General features: G+C 43.7%; 1 protein-coding gene across 7 annotated transcripts in view; it reads right to left on the reverse strand.

Moving 5' to 3' along the window:
• LRP4 (LDL receptor related protein 4) overlaps positions 1-24,620 on the reverse strand; it is an 88,816-nt gene extending 64,196 nt beyond the window's left edge. For 6 of the 7 annotated variants that reach the window (XM_071558509.1, XM_071558508.1, XM_071558507.1 and 3 more), the window contains exon 1: positions 24,407-24,620. In XM_071558509.1, coding sequence (XP_071414610.1) covers positions 24,407-24,491 — 85 coding nt within the window. In that variant the 5' untranslated portion in view covers positions 24,492-24,620. Of the gene's footprint in view, positions 1-23,888; positions 23,900-24,406 lie in introns of those variants that run through there. The other variant, XM_071558510.1, reaches the window with a different exon arrangement.
• Between the last annotated feature and the right edge of the window lie 704 nt (positions 24,621-25,324).

Consider the following 25,324-nt stretch of genomic DNA (forward strand, 5'->3'; position numbering starts at 1 on the left):
TCTTTCATGAGATACAGTCTGTTTACAGGTCTCCTGCTGTGAACCCAACTTCCCCAAATGACGGAAGTGCTCTCTCACACAAACATATAGACACAGACTGAGCAATGACGACTTTGGTGAGCGTCCCCCACCCCCATTAGCCTTTTAAAGGGTTAAGGCCCAGTTATCACACACCAGTAGGCTGACAGCTTTGTCTGTTAATGTCTGTGTGGGTTTCAGACTCTTCCTTTAATCGGGTTCCATTGCAATTAATCAGAGGGTTTCTTTATAAGAAAAAAATAATAATAATAAAAAACGGCGAGCATTCTATTCAGCCCAATTCAATCTGTCCAGCCAAATCTCACGACCAGCTGGAATGCCCCTTTCCTAGCCTGCCCAGCAGGATGCCCAAGAATGGCGTGTGAACGTTTCTCTCTGCTCCTGCTCCAGCATTAAAATGAACAATAGTCCCTGCCAGTGTCATTCTTCGGCAATTCATCTCTTCCTGTCGCCAGACTCTTTCGTTCCTTATTGCCCCTTCCACCTTTTTTGTATGAAAAACAACAGCAGATCAGCAGCAATATAATAAAATAAAATTGTATTTACTTGGGAGATTTGAGGAAAGGAGCAAGAAAGGGGTTGGGAAGAGGAACAGCCCCCACCCCTCTTTGGCAATGAAGACACCAAAGGGGAGCGTTCTCAAGCCCCAGCTGACCTGCTCTGCTCCATGTCTGGTCTCCCTGCTGCAAGGAGCATCAGATTTGCCAGGGGAGCTGTAGTGGGGACAGGGCTCTTTTCTTCTGGAGGATGTTGGAACTGTAATTACAGAGGGGCAGTTACCGGGGGAGGGTGGAAACTAACATGGATCTCAACTCATGTTCCCTCTGTTTTTCGTGTGCAGACCTGTGGTCTTTACTTAACTTCCTCATTCACCAGGGAATGGGTCAAAAGAGGATGAAAGAGGCTGCAAGCACAGTGTTAATGAGAAACTTGGACCTCCTCTTTCTGAAGGAGCAGAAACAGAAGGGAACTGATACAGGACATACTCCAAGAAAAAAATACTATAGTATATGCATATATACACACACCCATATATTCCCCAACAGAGCATAAAAAATTAGACAACATTGAATAGTCCATGAGGAACAGGTTAACCACAGAGGTAGCAGTAAACACCATGATAAGAGACACACTGTAAACCCCAACACTAGCTCTCCCTCCATTGAAGAGAAATGAGGGACCAGGTCCCAGAAGATTTTAGTAAATTTAGTTTCACAGGTGTGAATTTAAAAGAGTTGTTTCCTGGAATGCAGAACGGAGCAACAGTCTGGCAAAGACAGTATCTTAGCATGCTTCAGAAGAACTAATCCAGCTTCTATTGATTACACAGGACATTTAAATTCCACTATAAACACGTTTACAAAAAGCTTTACTGAAATCCCAAAACTAAATTCACCTGCACAGCTTTCAACAGGCCCCTTTTTCCACTTTGTGACACCACACAATCCCCACTTCATTTGCACCAGAAACTCATGAAGGTAGAATTATTATGTGGTATTCATCACCACAACAGTCAAGCAGCTGATAAACACAGATTTATCTTCATGTCTTACTACTGTAATTGGTTTCATCAGCTCTGCTTTCTAGATCTCTGACAGCCAGAGTCCCAAGGCAGAAACCACTGTTTCTAGGTGTCCAACTTGAAACGCCAAAGAATAACTTGCAGAAATGTTGGATGCTCATAAAACACAATGGAAGAAAAGGGGAACAACACAGATGATGTAGAAACAAAACACTGCCACACAGATCAGCCTCAAGCCTCTCAACCTGTAAGTCCTCTTTTTCTAAGAAAAAGGACAGGCAACAGGAAACAACATGAAAGACACAAGTTGCTTTGTGAGTGAGCCACTACAGAAAACTGGGACTTGGGAGTAAGAGGTACAGGTTAGATGTAGGAGCTAGATGTAGGAAAAGAGAGCACAAAGCAGACTGTTCCATCTCACACCCACTGCCCAGAACCTTGCTTCCACCTGCCCACATTCCTTATTTCTTGATGTCTTTTAATAAGCTTCTCTACTTCCCTGATGCATTTCTATTCCGCTCTCCTTCCTCCTAAACTTCTCCTTTTTTTAATCCCCTCAAAAATGCCCATAAATTCAGACTTGATCCAAATCAGGTGCATGTGCAGTCACCTTTCTCTCTGTTACCACTGAGTACCCATATACAAGTTTAAGCCAGGAACAAGCCAATGGCAAAAGAACAGTTGTTTTCCATCTCGATGCTTAGCTACCAAAAATTTAACTCTTTAAAATTACCTGAAATAATTTGAACTGGCAGACAGGTTATATTTTTCAGTAATTGACATCACACAGTTGTATTGTTTTTGTGTGCATTGCTTACAGGATGACACAGCTCTCCACACTAATTCTTGCATTGCAACACAACCTTCAATACTGCTTTGTACCGCACAGAAATAACCTCGTGCGGCTGCGTTCTCCTCCCCCTGGCCTGCAGGCCAGCAAAGCAGCACTCAGCCCAGAGGGCAGCCTCTCAGAAGGTACTCCATAGACCACAGTTCCTCTGCAGCCCTTCACTTAAGCAGTAATTGGAGCAGAGCTCCTGCTCAACTCAAGCCTGCCACTGGCCAGTCAACATTCATTTCAGAAAGTGTTCAAGGGGCTTTTGCTGACAGATTTAACTCCTACTCAGCACATACAAGCACCAACTGAAATTTTTGAAAATATTAGAAACATTTGAATATTTGAAAAGTATTTACAACTCCACCATTCATGGGTGAATTTTAGAGAAACCAAAAAATCCTTAAGCCCCCTCTGTTTTGTTTTAGTTTTGTTTCTTAATTTCTGGAGTATGGGAGGCTTAACAAACATTCTCAAACTTTTCTATAGTACGGCAAGATTTTAAACATGGAGAGGAGAAGCATTTTCTCTCTATCCTTATTTTCCAAACTGAAGTTTCACAGACAGTTTTAGGCAGAAACACTTCTCTCTCTCTCTCGCCTTTCATCCTGAAAAGTTACAAATTGGTGAAACTTTTACCAACTGAAAGAGAAAATCAGGCAAGGATTGAAGTATGCTTGGCCTCTATGGCACCACTCCTTTCATACACATCATGCCCCTTCGGCTCCAGAGGTATCTGGGACTTCATTTGAAATTTCTAACTTACTAACACAGTCAAGCTGAACTCAAAGCAACTGTTCTCAACTTGTGTCTAATTTAAAGACTTAGGCTTCTATTTTAGTTCTTAGGACAAACTGCTCCCAAAAGCTTGTTTGTTTTTCCAGCCACATTAGCTGGTCTAACTAAAGTTGTTCTCTTCTCCTACAAACCTTGCCTCACTAGCAGTTGTGATGCTCTATGGATAGAATGCATCTACAGATACTGTATCATGATTAATATAAAATAAAGGGGCAGTCACGAGATGGTAGTGAGGGTAAGGTTGCCTGAACAACTCCATAAAAACAAATATTATTCTATATTCTTTTTACTCTGATCTGTATTTGGCTTATTAGTAATTTCCTCCTATAAAGAAGGATTCATATTCTATGCCCACTTCCAAATGAAAGGCAAGAATATCCTTTATTGAAAAGCCTTGGTTATATCCACACTAAGAACTTTACTCCAAGTTTTACCACTGCACAGCAGTCTTGTTCATCCTGCATATGACCTTGGCCCAAGAGTTCCGAAAGCTCAGTCTCCGTATTTGCAGCCCTATGTGCACCTATGACCTTAGGGCAAAAGTACTCCCTGCTCTGGGAGAATATTGACACAGGTAAGCATTTCCAGCCCAAATCTAATTTCTGACATAATACATCTGGAACAAGAATTATGCTTCTGATACTACTCCTACTGTAACAAGAACACCAGGTCTAAGATGGCATTTAATCTTTAATACACATGTGACACAGCTTAACCAAGGTAAATCTGACTCCAAACTGTGGGCATGCTAAGCTTGCTGCCAGCCCTGCAGGGATGGAAAGGAATGTTTAAAGGAGGTGGCCTGGCTAATTTTTCCTCATAATGCTACAGAGAAGTGGGCTCACATGAGCTCTTCTTGACACAATGAACAGTTTGATCCTGTATAGGTTATCTCCATGGCAGCTTTAGAAACAGGAGACAGAACCAGCATATAGACAGAAGCTTATCTCTCTACCCCAGGACTACAGAAATGGGCTCAAGGAACATTCAAGGCCAAAACCCATTAGATAGTGAAGTTGAAATAGTTTGTTTTAAAGAGACATCGCTTCTCTGATTTCCTCCCTGTTTGGAGCTGTGACCCATATCAAATAAACTACAAATTGAGATATAATTTAAAGGTAATAGAGGGAACAGGAAATCAAGCATAAAACCCTATGGAATGGTTAAGCAGAAATAAGCTAAATATACTTAGCACAAGAAAAGTCCATATTTTCAGTTTACACCAATACTTTGGATGAAACTACACAAAAGAGACTTGTCAGCTATGTTTCTTTCTTAAAGAAAAACAAAAAAAGGAGACTGGCTGAGCCAAAACTATGTGTTGTCTGCCTTAATCTCCCATCTTCAGATTCAACTTCGATGCTTCCCCAAACCCTCTCTAGCTCTAGCATGGGTGCTGAATGATGACAAAGGTTCCTTTTAGAAACCTGGACTGCAGAAGTCAGAGATGAATCCCTGCACCCATATCTATTTTTGCCTCCCTTGCATATACAAAATTTCTTTCCCCCTCCTACCTCTCAAACCCATCTCACCCTCCTCCCCTCAAAAGCGATTAAGGAAAAGCTGTAGAAATATTTGCCCAAAGCTGGAGGCTGTTGCTGGGCCCAGCTGTATTGTTGGTAGGAATACACACAGCAAACTTTCACTGTGAGGAGCCCTGCAGGACTCCAGGCAATTCAGGAAGGCTTTGTGAGCCCAGCGCTGCATGCACTAGCCAGGCTATTGTGAAAGGGAAACAGAAAAGTGTTACAAACCCCAATGCTCCCCCACTCCCACCTCCCCCCACCTACCCATGTGCCCCCCCTTCCATCAGCCACCACCTTCCCAAGACAAATCCAGAAGGCAGGGGGCCGCTGATGAAGAGACTGAAAAGGTTTCCTCAGTTAGATTTAAGGCAACAAGTCAGAGCTGCGAGGAGTCCTTTATCCACCAGGGAAGCCTCCCACTGCTCCAGAGCTGGGCTGAGTGGGGATCCTGGGGCAGCTTTCTGAAGGCTGCCATTGATTTGTCACTGATGATAAGTGAGGCCGGGGTCGTTCCCACCATCGCCTGCAGAGGGGCCGACTCCCACAACGCCCAGCAGGGGAGAGGGATGGCAAATGAGGAAAAGTAGAACCCAATGGTCAAAAAGCCCAGAATGGCTCTTTTTCTCTAACGAGCAGCAACAAAAAGGAGCAACCGTGCTGAGATCGAGGCAGGGGATGAGAGGCAACAGTGCACAGGGGCAGCACAGTCGCTCATCAGAGGGCAAGCCTTGCCCAGGCAAGAAAGAGCAGGGGAATTTCTTCAGCTGTAGCCTCCAAAGGGCCTCGCAGCGCCAACTCGGTCAAACAATATTCCTTCAAAAACCCTCAGCTGCTCCTTTGCCAATAGCTTTTAAACCTTCTCTATTTACATAGAGACACTCTTCTCTCAAGCATGTGGTGCTGGAAACTCGTTCTTCTGCTTTTGGGGAGGGGAAATCTTTTCTCACAGTACTAAATAAATGAGAGAGGCTAATAAAGCACCATGCCTAAAAGGTGAATTCCCAAAGCAACAGGAGATCTTAAAGGAGCACCAGAGCTCCCCCAGGGAACATACAAATAGAGCAGCAGCTGCCTGGGCAAGACCAGATGCAGATGGGTGAACTGAATGCAAGACAAAAGGTGGAGGGGGAGGAAGGTTGAAAGAAAAAAAGAACAAAAAAAATCAGCAAAAGAAGTGAGGATCCCTGGCCTTTCTGATGTAACTAGTTAGGAAAGACCATCAGAACTGGTTCAACTTGCATTATAAAATGTCTCTCCTGTGCTTCAAGATGCTGAGGATGTTTAGAGGTAAATAGGACACCTATCCTTCCCTTCCCTCTGCAAAAGCCCTCAGGTGGCTCCTGCCCTGGCCAGGCTGAGGCACACAGGCCTTGTAACACAGCCTGAAGAGCAAGAAACAAGTATCTCCTGCGGGAAAAGAGAGTCAAGCCTGCAGCCTCCTTCCAGTTCAATCAGACCAGACCCAGTAATCAGGAGGATCTTATCTGGCAATACATTACCTCAGGACAGTTGTATGCAGCTCCTAAAGCACGACTTTATAACCCAGCATGCTAAAACAAATCAAAGTTGCCAGGCTGTAAACTGTGACATTCAGCAATATTTTGCCTCATATTCAGCCACTCAGAGACACAGGGTGGATCACTAGGAGTAGTAATTATTTCAGATATTCTAGTTAAAATTTCTTGCTATACAAGAGAACAAAGCCTCCAATGGACCCTTAAGATGTAGATAAGCACAATATCAGGAGTTAGCAGATAAAACCCAGGCCAAAAACTTCACGCGTTTAAACATTTGAAAAACAAAACAAAACACCAAACCACCTCACCCCAAACCTCATTCATATTTGGGTAACAGCCAGCAGCCACTTAGCTCAAAACACAGGCTTAACATGCTTCTCACCAGAAATATCACTCTGCAACCAAGCAGCCACATCCTAAACCAACCAAAGCTTTTGAGTAGTCCTGAAGTGCAACCCCATTAAAGCCTATCAAAGACCTCTGCCTCTGAATGACAGAGGAATAAAAATCTCCTAAGCTTGATGAACTAACCCCTTGGACCTTTGCCACTATTTTGGAACATGGAAATAGGTTTATGTCCAGCAGGACTCCAACTTGCACACCTGAATAATCCCAACACCTACCTGAAAAACAGGATTAACAAAGCCAGTTTCAGATGGGTTCATCTCTAACAGTCAGTTTTGGTGCATCTGTTGCCAAATGGAGGGAGAGGATTCTTTCATGTCTAACAAAATGCAAACCCATGAGGAAACTTTATCCATAGCCAAGTCACTTCTGTGGTCCTTTCCCTTTATTGTGCTGCCTGTTTTCATGAAACTTTTATTCTGTGGGACTAGTTTTTTTGAGTGAGAAGATATGCACACATATAGAAATGACCATTGCTTCCACACAAATGCAGGCTGAAGATGCCTGCGGATTTTTCTCAGGAGAAGAGTCTGTATTAACACTATTATTAAGAACTTCTGATATTACTTCCTGGACCAAGTTCCAGGATCTGAAGTGTGTATTTGAATAAAAGACAGATTCCTCACGAAGCTCAGAAAACATTCAAGCAGACACATCATTCAGCCTCAGAAGAAGAATTTTTGATACTTAAAAAGCTTTTTAAACTCTCCTGCCTCCTGATGCAAGTATACTGCCTTTTGCTAGAACCATGATCTCAGGGCCAAAACCCACGAACAGACAGTGTCGTCTCTCCTGTCTTACAGATGCATTTACCACAATGACTCAAGAGTAATTTTACTTCTGTTATTCCACTGTACTTTGGGGAGTAAGGCACGACAGACAAATCAAGTTGAATCAAGTTTTTGAGTCAATTTGTGGGCATTGCAAGACATGATATTATTCAGCCAAATATAGAGTACTTCCTCTCATCAAAGAACAACCCAAGCCCATCGGTGCTAAAAATGCTACCTAAAATGACTGGATAACAGTAAAGAAGCAACAACACCCAGGGCTACTTGTCTAGTTACTTACAGCAGAATTTTATCTCCAATAATTACAATCTACCTTGAGAAGTTTCTATGAGCTTTTTTCAGTTGGACACAGACTTTTCTCTCTTTCTGCTTCTGAGCAGAAGAGTTATGTAGTAATCCTTTTCAACGGTTGTGCAGTACAATTACTGGTTTTCAGCAAGGGAAAAAAATATTTCTGTGGTGGGGAAAAGCCTTACTGTGCAGTTTGTATTTTGACTAAACTTGCTAAATTTTTCTTGTACCTTACACTGCCATTCCCAAACACTGTTAAGAACCTAATATTTATTCCTACGGATCTTTCTCTAAGTAAGAACATCTGGTACATTTGGACCTTCAGCCAGCTGCTGAATCAAGATCAGATCAACTGAAGTCACAGTGTGCCACTAAGCTACACACCATTATGGCCATGATAGCATCCACCTCATCTTCAGAGGTTGAGCTGACTTAGATTTCCCATTTTCTGGTTCTTTATTCTAAGGTTGAATGCAGTCTGTTAAATCCAGAGTCTAAGAAGCATGCTCAGAGCTTAATTACCCTCCCTTCATTTTTTATTGTACCCCATCAAACAATGTGGAATTACAAACAGCAACAGCATTCTGGAAATTGTTCCCATGTTCCTCCTTGTAACTGCACAAACACTTGGCAAACAAGTACATACAAGATGATTTAGGTATCAAGTCCTCAGAAAAGCATGACTCTTTTTCATGAGGAAATTATAATCTTCTGCCCTTCATGCTATAATCTAGTTTCTTGATTTCTTTGCCAGATATCCTTCCAAAACAAACCTTCTTCTGTGCACAATAAGCAAAGGACAGGAAGCAGTCTTGATTTGACTATATGTAAGTGGTAACACATCTCTCGGGTCCTTCAGAAACACACTGATATTTGCTCAAAACAGGAAAGAAGCTTCAAGGCAGTGGTTTCATACTGAGCAGTGGTGCTACCCTACAGTGCTCCTGGCCCTTCTTCCCCTACTCCCATAAGCTTTGTGCAGACTTGTAAAAAACAGAGGAGCAAAAATGTTCCAGTGAACAACGAGCTTCAAGATGCAAAATTGGAGGATCTTCCAACTCCTCATTCAGCCCAGTTTGAGTCCTTCTTTTGCTTCACTGCTTCCAGAACTATGGCCTCAGAGCCAAACTGACAGAAGGAGTTGGGGTCATTTCCTGTTTAAGGCTCTACAGATGTGTTTACTAGAGTGGATCACAAGTTATTTTCTTCTTACAGTCTGTTTACCAAGTGTTTGGACAGTTAGAAGTAGGATAGGCACGCTACTATGCTCAGAAAGTCTTACGAAAAGGAATAAACACAGTTAATTAGATCATTTTAAACTTAAGTACAATACATGTTTAAAAATGTAACATTCTAATCTGAGAAAAAAACACTGACTTCACTGGGCAGAAAAAAGCCAGTTCTTAAGCAACTAGTCACCATGGTACAGTTCTTCACCCTCATAAGAAAAAAGTCTGTAGACTCCAAAACTAATTGCCAACTACCTTTAGAAGATAAAAAAAACTCCCAAACCTAGCCATTAGCACACCTGGCCCTACAACCATAGGTAATTTTTATGTCACAGCTTGCAAGGATGACACAAGTAACGTTTTGTTCAGCTGATTATGGGGAAAAACATTTAAGCTATGGGTAAATACAGCCATTGGAGCCAATTATGTATTTACAGAATTCTACCCAGCAATCTAGCTTGCTGATACAAAGCAGCAAAAGGGAACATTCAATAATCACTACTTAAAGCTGGCCACAGTTAAACTATCCCAAGTCAGGAATCCAGGGTTTAACACTTGGATTCCTAATCAAGTCCAAGTTATGCTTCTGTTCTCAAATTTCTTGATCTTTGTGACTACATGGTTAAATACCCATTCGTAATCCATCCTAAGAGCTACTACAGCTGGGACAAGGGAAAGCATGGAAGAGTCACGGAGATAGAACAGATCTTTGCAAGCCTGGTTTAAATACGATGCTCCTCATAAGACTAGTGCCAACAGTTTATTGAATATACTGATAACGGGAACATGCACTATCCAGGACAGTAAGAGCAACTAAATCCTCTCAGAAGGACACTACATCTGAGAAGAATTTTCACTCTCACAGTACCAGACCTCAGACACAACAAACGTGACTCATTGTGATAATGTTGCATGCAATGTATCAGAGGGGGAAAAGAACAGAGAAAAGCAGCTTCAGCAAGAAAGATATTTCAGAGACTTAAGAACGGAGGACAAGATGCATCAACACAAGGACTAAAAGGCAAAGCATAAGTGGAGCTTCTATGTATTGTGGGGCTTTTTATTCAATATATCTGTCAATTTATTACATGTAGAAATTACTAATTCTTCAGAGTAGGGGTTGTCCTTATTGCACAGACATGCTGCATGTAACACCATGAAGCTCTGATTTCCATCAGAATGAATCTTTACATGATCCAATTGACAATTCATGTGTAAGATTCAGCCTATGTACATCTTCCCCTTCAGCCTGCCACATATTCATTCAGGGAGAACAGGAATGGCCATTTAGCAGCTTATATGTTCCCACAGCTAGCTCTGTCTTCCTTTGACTAACCAGACACTCAGCATCAGAGCGCTGTCATTTCTGCATCAACTCGGAAGGAGAGTGGGATTGTGCCTCCTGTGTGTGCATGCCCAGGCCAGGCTTGTCAAACCACAGTATCACGCCGAATCAGCAGAAAGTGGTGGGGAGAGCAAGCAAAACTCTGATTCAGATTCTGAAAGCAAGGGTCAAAAAGCAACTCTCTACTAGACATTAGTCATTTAAAAGGCAAGATTAAGGGAAAAAAGTCAAGGCACTAACAAGGGGATAAAGCTTTTCATATTTAGATTGGCCATTTCTCTGGCAACAACTCACAACATAAGTCTGTGGTAGGCCAACTAAAACAAGACAGTAGGTCTTTGCTTCCATCCTTAGTGAATAGAAGTTTCCAACACAACAGGCATCACCAATTAACGTACAGCACCAGCTGCAACATCTTTAAGTTATCTTTCACCACACTCGGATGCTCATACAGCACTAAGACTGTTGTACAAGTACAATACAGTTAAGAGGCCTATGCCTACATGAGCCACAGAAACTGAATTTTGAATCCTCACCTTCCCTTGTTTCTAAAGAAAGTTTTTCCACATTACTGTTAAGGCAAAGCAAAGAAGCAGCAAATCAGTGCCAGAAAAATGGTGGGTCTTGCCTCCCTCCATCCTTCCATCAGGTCTTTACTGATGAGCTCTCTGAAGGGCGATTCACACCAGCTTGCCAATACCACACAACCTGTGGTTTCACCATTTTGCAGGCCATTTCTGTGATCAGACCAACAAACTGAACTGATTCATCCAGCAGACATCCACACAGACCTATCAAAGGGACAAGGGAGTGAGATCGCTCTTGTGGGGCAACCCACAGCTGCACTAGACTAGGCATAACTGGAAACCACACCCCTGGGCTAAGCCAGCCTGGCAGACAGAGGCCAAGCCACATACACTGTGGACGGAGGAGAACAATCCTCAGCAGTGACAACATCCTAGCATCCCCACCAACAAAATTTCTCTGAGATATCAAGTTTACTGAAATCTCTGAAAGGAAAAGGCAGCAGGAATAAAAATTTCTCCAATTCCGATATTCCAAGATGTGCCCTTTGAATCTTTGTATTACTCTAAAACTGTACTTCGAAAACAATGTTTCCCATAAAGTAAGACTATACTACATCAGTAACATGCCCTTGTAGGTCCTTTGGAGTTGCATTCCTAATGAAACAAAGTAACATGGCTTAAAATTTAACTATATTGTTGCCAGCTTTTGAATTTGCTGAGACTTTGCAAAATGTAATGTAACGTAAGTGTTTGCAAGTGGGGTCAGCCCAAGCAGGGGGCAGTTAAGATAAAAAGAGAACTAGAGTTGGCTTGAGTATGCACTACTAAGAAGAGGGAACTTGCTTGAATGGAGAAGCAGCTCAAAGCACATGAGAACTGCTTTCTAACACAGAGCAGGGGGAAGCAGAACCCGGACAGAGGGGGTTGAAGAATAGTAAACAACATAAGACATAAACAACAGAATGTATAATTCCATGATGTAAATCTACAGAGTGCCTGTACTAGATAAAATTTAGGGCTAACTGCTTAAAAGGACTGAATTTTTGTATACCTGGTGGACACGTACTTGGGACATGGGCCTCCTGTGTGACCCCGGCCATGGCCAGGCTGTAATAAAATGGTGCTTTACTATCAATATCCCGATTTTCTTTAAATCACTAATGCCACCAGAAACAACTGATTGTGTCCCAGGCAAGCCACATCTCCACTGTTCAGTCCATTGTTTAATTGTTCTAAACAGTGTGTATAATTTACAAAGTTTAAACAGGAGGAGAGGACTAAATTGATGAAGATGAAGGAACAGAAGACAAGCCATGCAAGCCATGATCCCTAAGTCATCTCTTCTACTGCCTTTGCAAGAGGCATGGATCTACAGGAAGGCAAGTGGGTGATAATTAGGGAGAGCTGGAATATTGTTTATTTCCTACTAGAAAAGACAGCAGTTCAAGCCTCCAGGGATAAATCAAATCTCTTAAGCAGATGGAGACATTTCATTTTTAAACATCATCCATACAACAATGGACCATAGAAAGCAAGGAGTCAATTCACAAGAGCAACAAGAAAACAAAATTACTAGAGATTTTAGAGACCAGTTCTCACCAAAATCCGCACTTACAAAGAGCCTCATGTTACATCACAACTTCCACCTCATGCCACCACAGTCAACTCAAAGACACTTATTGGCAAAACAAGCTCTGCAAGTGTCACCCACATGTAAAAGACAGCATGCTTGAGTTTCTCCCAGAAGTGGATTTAACACATGAAGTGCCTGCCTCCACAGAGGTTTTAACAGTGTTAAAGGTTCAAACATAGAAAGGTGGGGTTTGGGAGGAGTCCCCTCAGAGAATTTTTCTCACCATACCAACACAAAGGGTTTAGGCTTGGAGTCTCAGGAGTGAAGACAAAAGATAGCTGATGGCTTTTAGATTCAAGCTTAGTGGTTGGGTGGGTTGAGAAAACAGAACCCAGCACCTGGGGGTGGGGAGAAGTTTTTCTTTGTTCTTCATTGGGTGTTTTGACTTTTTGGGGGGTTTTCTTTGAGTAGCAGCAGAAAAGGAGCCACTGCTTGCTAGTGAGCTCTTTTTAGCTGGCTTTGCTCTTTGCTTTTTCCCTCTCCATCTCTGGGCACCCTGAGCTTCAGAGAGAGAAAGAAGAAGGGAGAGACACAGCTGCTTTCAGGACACTGCAGACCTTTTTTTTTCCTCTTCCTGGGGATCGATTTGGACTGCAAGGAGATTTCTAGGAATTATCAACATTTCCTCCACTCCCAGTTTTCCTTCTTCGTTTGGAACAGAGGACAAGGACAGAGAAAGAGAGAGTGTCCATGTGAGTTCATCCTTTATCTCTACCTCGCTGGGAAAGGACTGAAAATTCACAGCCAGCCAAGGTGTGACACTGACCCTGTCCATAAATATAACTGCTCCAAGAGGAATCTACTGTTTGCCGGGTTGTTCTCTTTTGTTTGTTTTTTTTTTCTTTACCTATGGTGCTGGGGGAGTAGTTTGCTCTGGTCTATTTACAGTTATATGTATACATATAGTAAAGAACAGTTATCCTTCTTATATCCATTTTCTAATTAAAGTTCCTTTTCCTAAATTTAATAAAAGAGATTATTGTGGAGGAATCCTCTCCTCTGCTTTTTGGTAAACATTTTGGTTTTTCCCTCAAACCAAGACACAGAGGGATACATGGCATGGAGTCCAATAATAGAAATTAAAATGTTCCAAGGAATAACATTTTATTTCTAGAAAGAAAGTGTTTCCTTGCTCTCTATATATTTTACTCATAGGATTAGAAGATTTTCGTCTTAGTCTCTCTTTTTACTTCTCATTCCCAGATATTTGTTTGATTTATGGTATTCTCCCTGTATCCAACTTGCAATCCAAGTTGCACATGCCAGTTCAGTATTTGGTAAGAGTCTGACTTGATTTCGCACATTTCATTTGGTACTATCTGCCAGCATAATAACTTGGCACGATAACCTGTGGCAGCCTAGCTGGCTAGCAGGTTCACACTTCTTTTTTTGTTACAGCATTCTGGTTTAGATTCTGACTAGTTTCTCAGGCAAATTTTAGACTGTTATTTGTTTCATTAGTCTCAAAGGGAACGTCAAACCCCAGAAACAATGTTTTTCTAGGAATAGACAGAGGTTTAATTTGGTTTCAGCCTATGATTCTCTAGTACTTTTAGGTGGAGACAACTTTTGCTGCTAAGATTAGCAATGAAAACCCTTTCAGTTCTACTCTGTAGCAATCATTACATAAATTTCATAGGTTTAGTAGTATCATGTCTTTGCACATCTGAAAATAAAAAAGTTAACTTCCCTTTGGTTACAATGGAAGAACATTCAGAGCTCTGAAGTTCATTCTTGTGGGAATGAAATTTAATTTGTCATTGATTAGTATAGGAGGAAAATCTCAGCACTGTATTTAGTTCTCATGGTCTGAGTAGTTGAAACATGGTCTTACTTTGCTAGGGCCACTCCACAGACAGCACAGCCACAGCCTCAGGAATGCAAGGGTCCCTGAGGCTGATTGGTGTGGGGCTGCAGAGGGACTGTGCTGCCTGCCCACCTTAGCACAGTCCCATCCTGCAACAGATAATCTTCTCCTTATGGAGTTACTGTCATTTCCCTCCTGTGAGCCATCCCCCTTCTGCTTGTCTCAAAAGGGCACAGAGCCATAAAGCACATACCTTAAAGACTTTGGTATGCAGCCTGCAAGGTCAAAAAAGCTGGCTCCCTGGGCATACCTGGACTTCTGTGGTGCAGCTGATTGCTCTCCTTCCTCACGACACTTCAATAGCCAGTTTTAGCATTCACATCTAAGATCTTGACACGCAGGATACAAAGCATATTATTATCATACTGTTCAAGAAAAAGGCCAAAACAAGCCCAGATAACACTTCATGCCTTTCCCAGATTAACCTGCAGGACCAATGCACTGCATTGTATTAGCCAGCAAATGTAGGTGTTTTGCAGCTCTCCAGTCACTTACTCGGAAGCCTGAGCTCAGGGGCTGTTTCGTCTGAATGGGTAAGTCAAGATGTACATACCAAAGATGTCAACCCTGCCTCACTCCCTTCCTTGCTTGAAGGCTTCTGTCTGAGTACTGTTTATTTTTATCCTACAATTGATGGAGTGTACATAGGTTTAATTTGCCCTGTATCTCCGATTAATTCTATATTGTAACTGTGAGATTTCACCTCATGTACCTGATTAAGCTCAGTAGTGTCTGCCACCCTTCTTCCTGGCCAGTCTGTTCTAAAGCAGCTGCAGCACAAAAACTGCTTACGAGTCATTTCTCAAAAAAATCATCATCTGAGTTTCTCTTGTTCCTCCAACATACATACCATCATCAAGTTTGCTTCTCCAGCACAACCAACCAAGAAAAAGTTACTACAAGATACCACAGGGATTAACCCATTCTTTTTAGACATTCCTTTCCAGTTTAGAACTTTGGTCCCAGACTTCTAAAGACTGTGGGTGAAGAATTAACCATAATAAGGCAAGAAAGGAAGTATCAAAAAAAAAAAAACCAACACTTTCTAGGGAAAACTGACTGCAAAACTTAAGCTAAGTAGTTGGCTGATTTTGCTCTAGTCTTGACCTTGCACTAAGAGCAACAGAAGATGAGAGCTCCTCATCTTCCAGTTTCAGAAGGCAGGTCACAACCAGGAGTTCTCTCAGAGAAACAACAGGCTTCTGTTAGGGAATAAGCTGCTTCAAGCCAAAGAAGTCTGTAGTGGAAGGTTTCAGAATCAGGGATCACCACTGTTCTTACTTGAGTACTGGTAGTACAGAAATTACTCAATTGCCAAAGATGCAAAGATGAGAAATCTGCCCTTCTTAGGGGAGTTGAGACACAGGGAGGTGACTCACCTGCCTCACAGATAAATGACCCTTGTGTCTGGAAAAACCTCAACAAAACAAATGACAAAACCCCCAAAACCAACAACTAATACCCAAAAGGCCTAAAGGTCTTTTGTTGTTTAAGATAATGCCGACTGCAGGTCTGAATTCTACCTTACACTCAAGAATGCAGCAAACAAAGGCCTACAGACAGTATTGATTCATAAGCAGTGACAGTTCAAACTGGAACACGTGATGTTTCCACCCTGGTGGTGGAGATATGAACAGCTGATTCCTGTGTGGTTTAGTCAACACCCTCTTGCAGCCGCCATTCACTGGATCAGGGAAGAAGTCAGATCCAGAAACAGCATTCCCTAAGATAGCAAAGGGCCATAACCACAGCAATCAGACAAAGCAGTCCTTCCCTGTTTCCAAGTCAATGCCCAAGAAAAATCCTTTCACCACTTCAACTCTGCATCAATACAGCTCTCAACTCAGCCTGCTCTTTACCTACATTTAAATTACGTCTGTTTGCAGGGCAATAACTACTGCTCCTGTCAGGAAACCTGAACCAGTATCCTACCTACTCCCACATCATGCTTTCTAAGATTTAGACTCTGAATACTTCTATTTGAGATCCATAAAAATGCAGATATCCACCAGCAGTCCTAGTTACCAATGACTATTCTCTCCTACTTCTTGCTTATTAAAGCCTCCAGAATGGTAACCTCCAATCTGTCTCCTCTTTCCCATGCCACAAACTCTCCAGTTTTCTCTCACAGGCAGACTTCATTACGTTTTTCCTCATGTTAATAGGTATTATGCTGATCAAGGCCCTTCTATAAAGGCAGCACAAATTGGTGGCATGTCCTCCAGCCATAAGAAACTCAACTCAGGCTTTTCAGAGTAGCAGGCTTCAAAAAACACAGTGAGAACACAATCTCTGAGGCCTCTAAAATCTCATTTTCTTGAATTTGTCAAGTTTGAAGAAGTGACAAAGTCTGAATAACAAAGAAAGGACATCAGTAAAGCTGGCTTCCTCTTAACAAATGCAATTTTAATTCAGAGAATTATCCCACCTCCTGGTTCATCCTCAGAAGCTCAAAACAGAAACAGGAAATTACAACACCGAGACTTCTCTTTCTTTTCCCCCTGTCCTCAGAGTTGCAAATACAGGATTTGACTATTCAGCTCTTATGGGAATTCAAAACTAAAACTGGGTGGGAGCACAAAGGAAAAAAAATGGTGTGTCTTGATCTTATTCTAATCCTAGATCCCACAAGACAGTTCTGCTACAGTGAATGGCTGCCCCTTAAGCAAGAACCTCTCCCAGACTCTACCAGCTATCACCAAGTCAAATGAACTGACAAAGCTGGAGATTCAGGCTAAAGAAGAGTGTGTATTTCCCTCTAACCTTGCATAGTCACACAATGCTTCTAATGAGCCTTTCAGAGAAGGAGGCCAAGAACACCATGTACCTGTGTTTTAACAGTTCACACTAGTGATTTGCTGTTTCACATAGCAATTCCTAATGGAGACAAGGAAGAGAAGCAGGCTCCTTTTCCAGGAAAAGTACTATTTTCTGCCATCAGATAGAAAATGCTTCTGTGTTCAAACTCCTTACCAAATCCAAGGTAATCTCCTATTCTCATTTTATGCCTTTGTCCAGGAAATCATCTCCAACCTCCTAGCTTATCTCTTCAATTCTGCCCTCCCATTTCATACACTTTTTCAGACTGCACTACTGTACTGTCCTCCAAAATATCCCAGACCTACTCAGAAATCCACCTGGCTGGAAGTGCTCCCAAGGCTGACAGGTACCACACTTCACAACTGCAGTTAGCTCCACCACCACCTGTATCGCATGGGCTCACCACTTCAACATTATGCTGGCATTGCTCTCCCTTTTCCACCTCTGCCCTCATTGCTAAGCTCCTGATATTTCATAGGACCACACCATTAGGTCAGGGACTCTACTGTGGGTCCCTAGCAAGTATTTCCCTGCCTCAGCAGTTAAATTCTTCTCAATGCTCATCTTTACTTTCAAAATTTCCATCTTTAATGCTACGTAATTAACAAGTCTTTCTGCCATCAGATTCCATATAATTACTCCCCTTGGACTTTCTTACATGAGTCTTCTGTTCTCTTGCCAGTTCAAGACCTTGGCTCTCATTTCCAAAATGCCTATCTTTGCTACTGTTAATATCTGTACTCCTATATACCTTCTTCTCATGGTTCACGCTACTCTTGCATCTGCTTCCTCATCCTTATTTACATAGTTATGAGTCTTCAGTAGTCTTTGATGCCAACTCCTACCCAAAATCCCTCTCTATCCTTGTTCTAAGAAGTGATTGGAATGAAAAACTTTGGAAGCTTTTCCCATTAAACCAAAGCTAAAGGAAATTCAATTAGAAAGCTATGCCATTCTAATATTGACTTTATCTATCCCAATAGAATTATCATATCCCTGATCCTTATCAGATGTCAGATGCCTAATTTACACTACAAACCCTTTGGGGCAAATGTAGACTCTTCCTCCATGTAACACAGAGCCACAGCACTTAGACCAATCCTTAAGGTAAGAAAAACATCTCAGAAAGTCAAAGAACATGATTTTGCCAAGAGCAGCACCGCTCCATACACTGTGACTTAGAAATGACCAGAGAAGGTAAAAGTCCTCACTCTTTGAAACTTCAAAATGCTGGAATAGGGTTTCCCTCAACAGAAATAATGTCTGAGCACATCTGAGAAGAGAGGAGCTGGGTACAGAATGCACTGAAAAAGTTTTTCCATGGTATCTCTAGCCCCTTCCTGCCTCAAGTCTACAAAGCCATCACTTAGCCACTTCGAAACAGCATGAGAGTTACTTCTTTTTTCCTTCTCTCTCCAGAAGGAGCACAGCAGAAATAAACCTCCAGTGATAAATTATGCACCACTTTTGTGTGGCTGCCTCTTGGCCAGATGGGAAATTTTTCTCCCAAAGCCTTTTGTTTCCAGCTTTGATCCCAGTGTTGGATCCGCTCTGTTCAGCTTTCCCTCAGCATGGAGGTGAAGGGAGAGCTGACACAGGCCAAGTTCAGGCTTACTGCAAGTCACAGTCAGATCTTCCATTAGCCTTCTCCCCTCCCCCTTTCCAACTGGAACTCTCCTTGAGTTTGAAAAGATCCTATTAAACATTTTCCAGAGGGCCTTACAGAGGATACATTATTTTGATGGATGCTGGGACTACAGGAGGAGGATTTCTAAGTACAGTGAAATAATGGAGTTTGTTCTAATGGGTTTAAGAGATGCCCGGGGGCACCAAGTAAGTTCCTTCTCTGCAAATCAAAAACACAGAAGACCAGAAAATGGAGCTGAACAACTAAACGCCAGGAAGCAGGGAAATCGGGCTCTATTTAACTGCTGCTCTTGGTTACAGCCAACTTCAGGCTGCTTGGAAAAACAGCACACACACACATCACTGGCACAAACTTAACAGGAGAAAACAAAGAGACAACAGGGGTCAAACTGGGGGTGGCAACAGGAGAAGGATGCAAGACTGGGTCCCCACCCCCTACCAGAGAGTCGGATCAATTATCCTTGAATACTAACAAGATTTCTGATTAAAGAACTGCTGCTATGCAATAGAAACAGAAAGCTCCAGCAGCTGGGAGGGGCTGTCAGGCAGTAACAAAGAGACACAGAAGACTATGCCCTGCTAGGGCATATGGAGGAAGTCACTATGCTGATAGCCAGGAGAGGGGTCTCTCCTGCCTGGAGTTATGATAACATCTCACTGCTGTCAAACTTAACCTCGAGAGTACAACTGCACCTTGACATCATAGAATATAGGATCTGTTATCAGGTAAGTATGTTCTCTACTGGAAGCTTTGAGGGACAACAGTTCTTTACACAACTTCATCACTACAGTACAGGGAAGTGAATTCTATCCCAACCCATCCAAGGGAAAAATCCAGTGCTTTTTACTTTTGAGTACTGCAAAACCAGAAAGCTGCAATCAACATACAGCAGCTTGAGAAACAAGAGTCTGCACTGTCTTCAGTCATACACTTTGACAAAACCGCAACTGGCAGTACAAGCATTGGATACGTATGTTCATTAGTGTTTGTTAATCTAATGGTCTGTGACTTGCTGACTGGTAGCTAATACCAGAAGAACCTAATCACCTAAGAACACCATGACAGACAAAGCTTCTCTTATTACTTTTCACAACCCACAGGTGTACTAATATAAGCCTTTTAACACAAGCATGTATCTCATAACATCAGAATTGGGCTCACAACTGTTCAATCCCCTTTTTCTTCTATTTTAAATAACAAACACAGTTCCTTGATATGAGGAGTTTCAGACATCTACAACTTAGCAATGCAAAAGTTGACAAATATCAGCTCCATTTGATGTTAATACAGTCCTTATGAAAACTTATTTTCCTGCCCTTACATAGTGAGTCTCCTTTCATCTAGGCTCAGAGCAGCCGACGAGATCTGCTCCTCACGGAAACACTCACTGCAGCTTGAGTCCCTCAGACTAAATACACAGGCTGGAATGCTTCAGCATGTAACAGACAGTTCTGCACAACAGAGGCAAAAAAATATGACTGGAAAGCTGAAAAACCTGAATATGAATTCACCCACAACAGGAAGGCAGTCAAATACTCCCAGGTAACAGTCTCACGAGTGACCAGATACATGAATAAACTACTAGACTACAGAATCAGAAGCCCCTGGATCCATAGAGTTACTACGTTTTGTACAGGGAAATGGAAATCTACAGGGAATATGGAGAGAAGAAAGATATTCAAGAAGCATTCCAGCACCCAGTCTTCACTCGGCAGAGACAACAAAATCCCATAAAAGAGCAATACCTAACACAACAGCCATGGCAAAGAACCACTGGCACTAGAGACACAAAAGCAAGAGCCTAACCATCAAGGACATCAGACTCATGGAGGGCAATTACAATTAGTGTTTTCTGTCATTCATGTGAAACACAGACAGCCACTAAATCCAGTATGCCAATCAATGGAGTGGGTTTGTTGCATGTCAGAGCTCCAGCTCTGGATGTTTTATCTGGTAAAGCCAGACATCTGAATAGGTGGTCAGTTTAAGTGTGCGTATGTGTGTAAATATATATATAAATATAATCTTTTTATGTAAACCTCTCCAAGATAACATTACAAATAGCTAAGCTGGAAATAACAGCGGACTAGAGAAATTAAACACCCTTCTTGTACATTTCTTTGAACAACACATGAGTTACCAATTCACCCTTTCCAACAGAGGGTCAGTAAAATTTCTGTGGTTTTATAAATCTTTTGATCATTAGCAAGAGAAATAGAAGTATTACTAAAAAGAGAAATAGACACAAGTCACAGGCAGCAGAGGAATACAATGAAGGTGTAGGACACACTTTACAAACCTATTTTTAAAACCTTGCCCGTTTTTTAAGATAATATCTCTTTATCAGCTTTTATAAGTGTTATGAAGCATAAATTCTATTGTGTTCAACGGTAAGTTCCATTCTACGGTAAATGGAGTTGTCCTTGGGCAAGACAATTTCTACTTCACTTCCCACAGTTACAAAACAAGCATAATATTTGCCTATTTCACAAGAGTGCAGGAAGATTCAAGAGCACTATCAGACTACAGATCATTCTCATAGAATTAATGTTATAACTATTTTTTAATGTTAATTTCACCAGTCTGGAGAACTACAGGTTTTTAGGAGTAAAAAAAAACCCAACTAATCACTTTAATTTCTTTTTCTAGTTAACATACAGCAAGTACTGCCAACTGGATAATGTTTATAACCAATCAGTTTTTCTTCTGTAACTTCAATGAACACACTGTAGAGGAACAGCAACTTCTCTGAAATCCCATTTTGTGACCCACAGGAATAGAACAGTGCTCTTCAAGGTCCACAAGACACTCTGGAAATGCAAGTGCCTTATGTAACTAAGCACCTATTAATTTGCTTGCTACATACACCTACACTCCCAAGATACAAGAAGGGATTCTCTATTGCAGAAAATAGTGTTAATGCACACAACTGAAAGTTTTTGGAAAGACAACATTGAAGAAAATTGCTTATATAAACTATTAACTTCATATTGGAAGATTTATGCTATACTTTTCCGCCATGTTTTAGTAGAAAAAAAACAAACAAACAAAAAAACCAACCAAAAAACCAAACCACCAAAACAAAACAAAAAATCCACCTTGTCTGAGCATTCTAAAGCATCTTACTCTTCATTTTGGAAATGTAACACTGCCAACACCACATTGGAAAAAAAGAAACAAGGTAATTCAGCGTGATCGTGACTGTCGTTCAACCTGACCATCAATAAACCCCGTCCCTCTCAGCACACACAGGAAGCAGAACATTATCAGCTCCAAGCTGGCAATAGGAAAATGGGCGTTTTGCACTTGGTTAAGAGTTGGAAGAACCAACAGCACTGGCAAGCACACATAACTGAGATTGCTATTCCCACTGTAAACCACACATCTCCAGAGGTATTGCTTTCAGTTTGTGCCTCTGAAATGTAGTCAAGATGTTTGGGAAGTGAAGCTCTGACTTTAGCCATTTATTTTTCTAGCAGACCTCCAAAAGCCAAAACAGCAAATGCATTACTCAGACAGGTTCTGTGACATCCTGTATTTATACTAACAGACCATCTTAGCATGAGGTCGTTCTTCACACCATCCACCAGCAGTCCGTGCCATTAGCATTAAAGTCTCTCTATATACCAATTTTTACCTCTAACTCACTCTTGCAAGATACTTGCAGACCTCTTTTGATGGGAGGGAGGGCGGGGTGTTTGACACAGACTTCTCCAGTTTTAACTGCCACAATCCACTACATGAGAGTCAGAGGTCAACATTGCAAACTTGTTTGCTGTACCTGCTCCTGTCCTGAGGTAGAGTAGTAAATGAGCAAGTGCTTCTAACAGTTTACCTGTTTGACACCGTGGCTGTGGACGCTTTATGTCAGTTAAGCTGTACAACTACTCCTGGAGGTACTTCTGAAGTACAATGTCGAAAAATTTCTAGCTAAGGGAAACAACACCAACTGATCACAAATTTTGACATTTTCCCTGCCACCTCCTCATGTTTTTCCTTGCTTCAAATAGGAAAAAGATTGCTCAGGAATCGCGTCATCATTGCAAAAAGTATCTTTTCATGAAGGAAAGAGGATATTTACTTCTGGAAGTAGTTGGCACATACAATCATAAACTTGCATTTATTTGACAAGAGGATACACCAAAGTGCACTGATGGGAAAACTACTTGAAAGAGAAAAAAACTGCCATAAAAAAAGCATCCTAGAGACATCAAGGCACAACCAACTACTAGCAAACCTGCATTTTACAATCAGACATCCCCCACATGGCTGTTAACAGCCCAGACACATTAACTAAGAGCACCTGGGTAACAGCCAAAATAAAACACATCCAGATCTGCACCTACACTAAGATCTATGGTTTAGATCTTTCTCACTCGTAGACGGCAGCTAACTATCTGTGTGGCATTTGGGAACTTAAAGAGTACTTCTGGCTTCTAAAAAGCAGACTTTCTGATACACAGAACTACAGCCCTCTCTAGTCAGTCTTTCCAAGCTGGCTGCGCACTTTCTTCAAAGCCGCCTGCAATTAGGTTTCTTGTTAGAAGAGAAATAATATTACTTGAAACCCAAACTCCCCATGATTGTGCCCCAGGGGCAATACTTGTGGAATGATGGAGGTCAGCACCACTATAGCAAAATGCTTCCTGTAATTTCAGAGTAGCATACGACAAAACGGATGGGTGAAATTGTACGGCAGCTACCAAAGGAGTGAAGGCAGAGAAACGAGGTACATATCTCCTCTCCGCACCCCTCCCCCAAAGTCTTCTAACTTTTTATAAACAATTCCGCGAAACGTTTAGATGTTTTCTGCTCCACCGGGCACACGACTAAAATAAAGCACCACCTTACAAGACGAAGAAACAGCAGATGCTTTTCAGCTGATAGAGCAACCGCAAAGATTAAGTTTTACCCGGCGAGACTTCATGGAAATACCTCCCGGTTCGCTAAGAGCGCAACGAAGCCCTCCTGTCGCCACTATATTTGGTACCGCTCCAGTCTTCGCCCCGCTGTGCCAAGGCGCTGCGGGAGGACTCCCCGTCCCCGCCGAGGCGAGGCAGGTAGCCCGGAGCTGCACGGCGGAGCCGGGCTGTACCTTTAAGGGGCCCGTCGCGGCGGGTGCGCGGCTGCATTCCTGCTCCGAAGCGGCGGCTGTCCCGACACGCCGGGCACGGCAGCCTCCGAGGCAACCTGCGCGCCCGCCCCGGCCCGGCCCGCCGCTCGCACCGCGGGAACAAAGCCCGCGCCCGCCGCCAAACTTCCGCGGGGGCAGCGGCCGCGTGGGCTCTGCGGGCTCCCCGCCGGGGAGAGTCCGCCCGCCTGGGCAGCGCCTCTCCGGGACCCGCGCCCCGGCCTGCCGGGAGATCCCGCCGGCTCCGAACCGCCGCGCCGGGGCACGGGGAGGGCGAGCGCCCCGCGTACGGGCGCGGGACGGGGCGCGCACAAAGCGCGGCGGGGCAGGGCAGGGCAGGGCTCGCCCCCGGCGGGCGCGGGCAGGTGAGCGGCACTGCCGGGCACGGCTCTCCGCCCGGGCAGGGCTCCCCCCGCCGAGCCGGGACAGCAGTGGGCCCCCCGCGCTCTCGCGGGGCAGAGGGTGCGGCGGCAGCCGCTTACCTCTGGAGCGTAGCAGCGCTCCCAGCAGCACCAGCAGGAGCTGCGGAGGCGCGGGCAGCAGGCAGCCCCCGCCGCGCCGCCTCATGCTGGCAGCGCCCCGGCCCCGCGCCCGGGCCGCCCGCAGCGACGTCGCGGGCTCCTCCTGCGCGGAGCACCTCAGCACGGTCACCCCTCGCTCCCTCCGCAGCCGCGGTAACACCAGGGCCAGGCGCTCGCTCCCTGCTCCGCCCGACCGAGGCCCGGCCCCGGAGGAGGAGCCCCGCCCGGGCAGTCCCCGCCCCGCTCCCCCAGCGCAGGGGCACTTCGCAAACTTTCGGCGCGGCAGGGGCGGCTCGGGGGGACGGCTCCGCAGCGAGGCACACACCTCCCTTCGCCACCCCCTAGGGCCGCCGTCTGCAACTGTGGCGAGATCCCCGAGCTCGCCCAGCGCCCCCGGTGCCGCTCCGCCCTTACCGCGGGCGGGGAAGCCCTTCCCAAAGCGGCTCCGATGCTCGAGACTGTCGGCGCCGGCTTTCTCTGTCCCAATTGCCGCAGCAGCGCCCAGGAGCATCGCTGCGGGCTCTCGGCTGTTCCGCCTCCGCGCTGCCAGGTATCCTTCGGCCCCGGCGCGTTACCACCGCTTCCAGGCTTGTGCCAGCTACCTATACCCAAGACAAATGGCAGAGCCCTTCTACCTCTGCCATCCCCATTTGCCAAACGCCCTTCGAAAGCGAAACACTCACGAGCTCTTTGCCCAGCATACATGTTGCCACCGAAATGTACGACTTTCCCATCCGTTCATTACAAGCATTCTCTTATTTGGTGTTTTTCTTATAGCCGCAGTGCCTGAAGTTAGCTCATTATGTGTGAATTTTGGATGCCCTAAAAGAAAGAGTCGTTTCCTCTAGGAGTAGGAATTACCATTTGGAGAAATGGCTT

This window comes from Pithys albifrons, chromosome 6, assembly GCF_047495875.1.
Source record: "Pithys albifrons albifrons isolate INPA30051 chromosome 6, PitAlb_v1, whole genome shotgun sequence".
Classification (NCBI taxonomy): domain Eukaryota; kingdom Metazoa; phylum Chordata; class Aves; order Passeriformes; family Thamnophilidae; genus Pithys; species Pithys albifrons.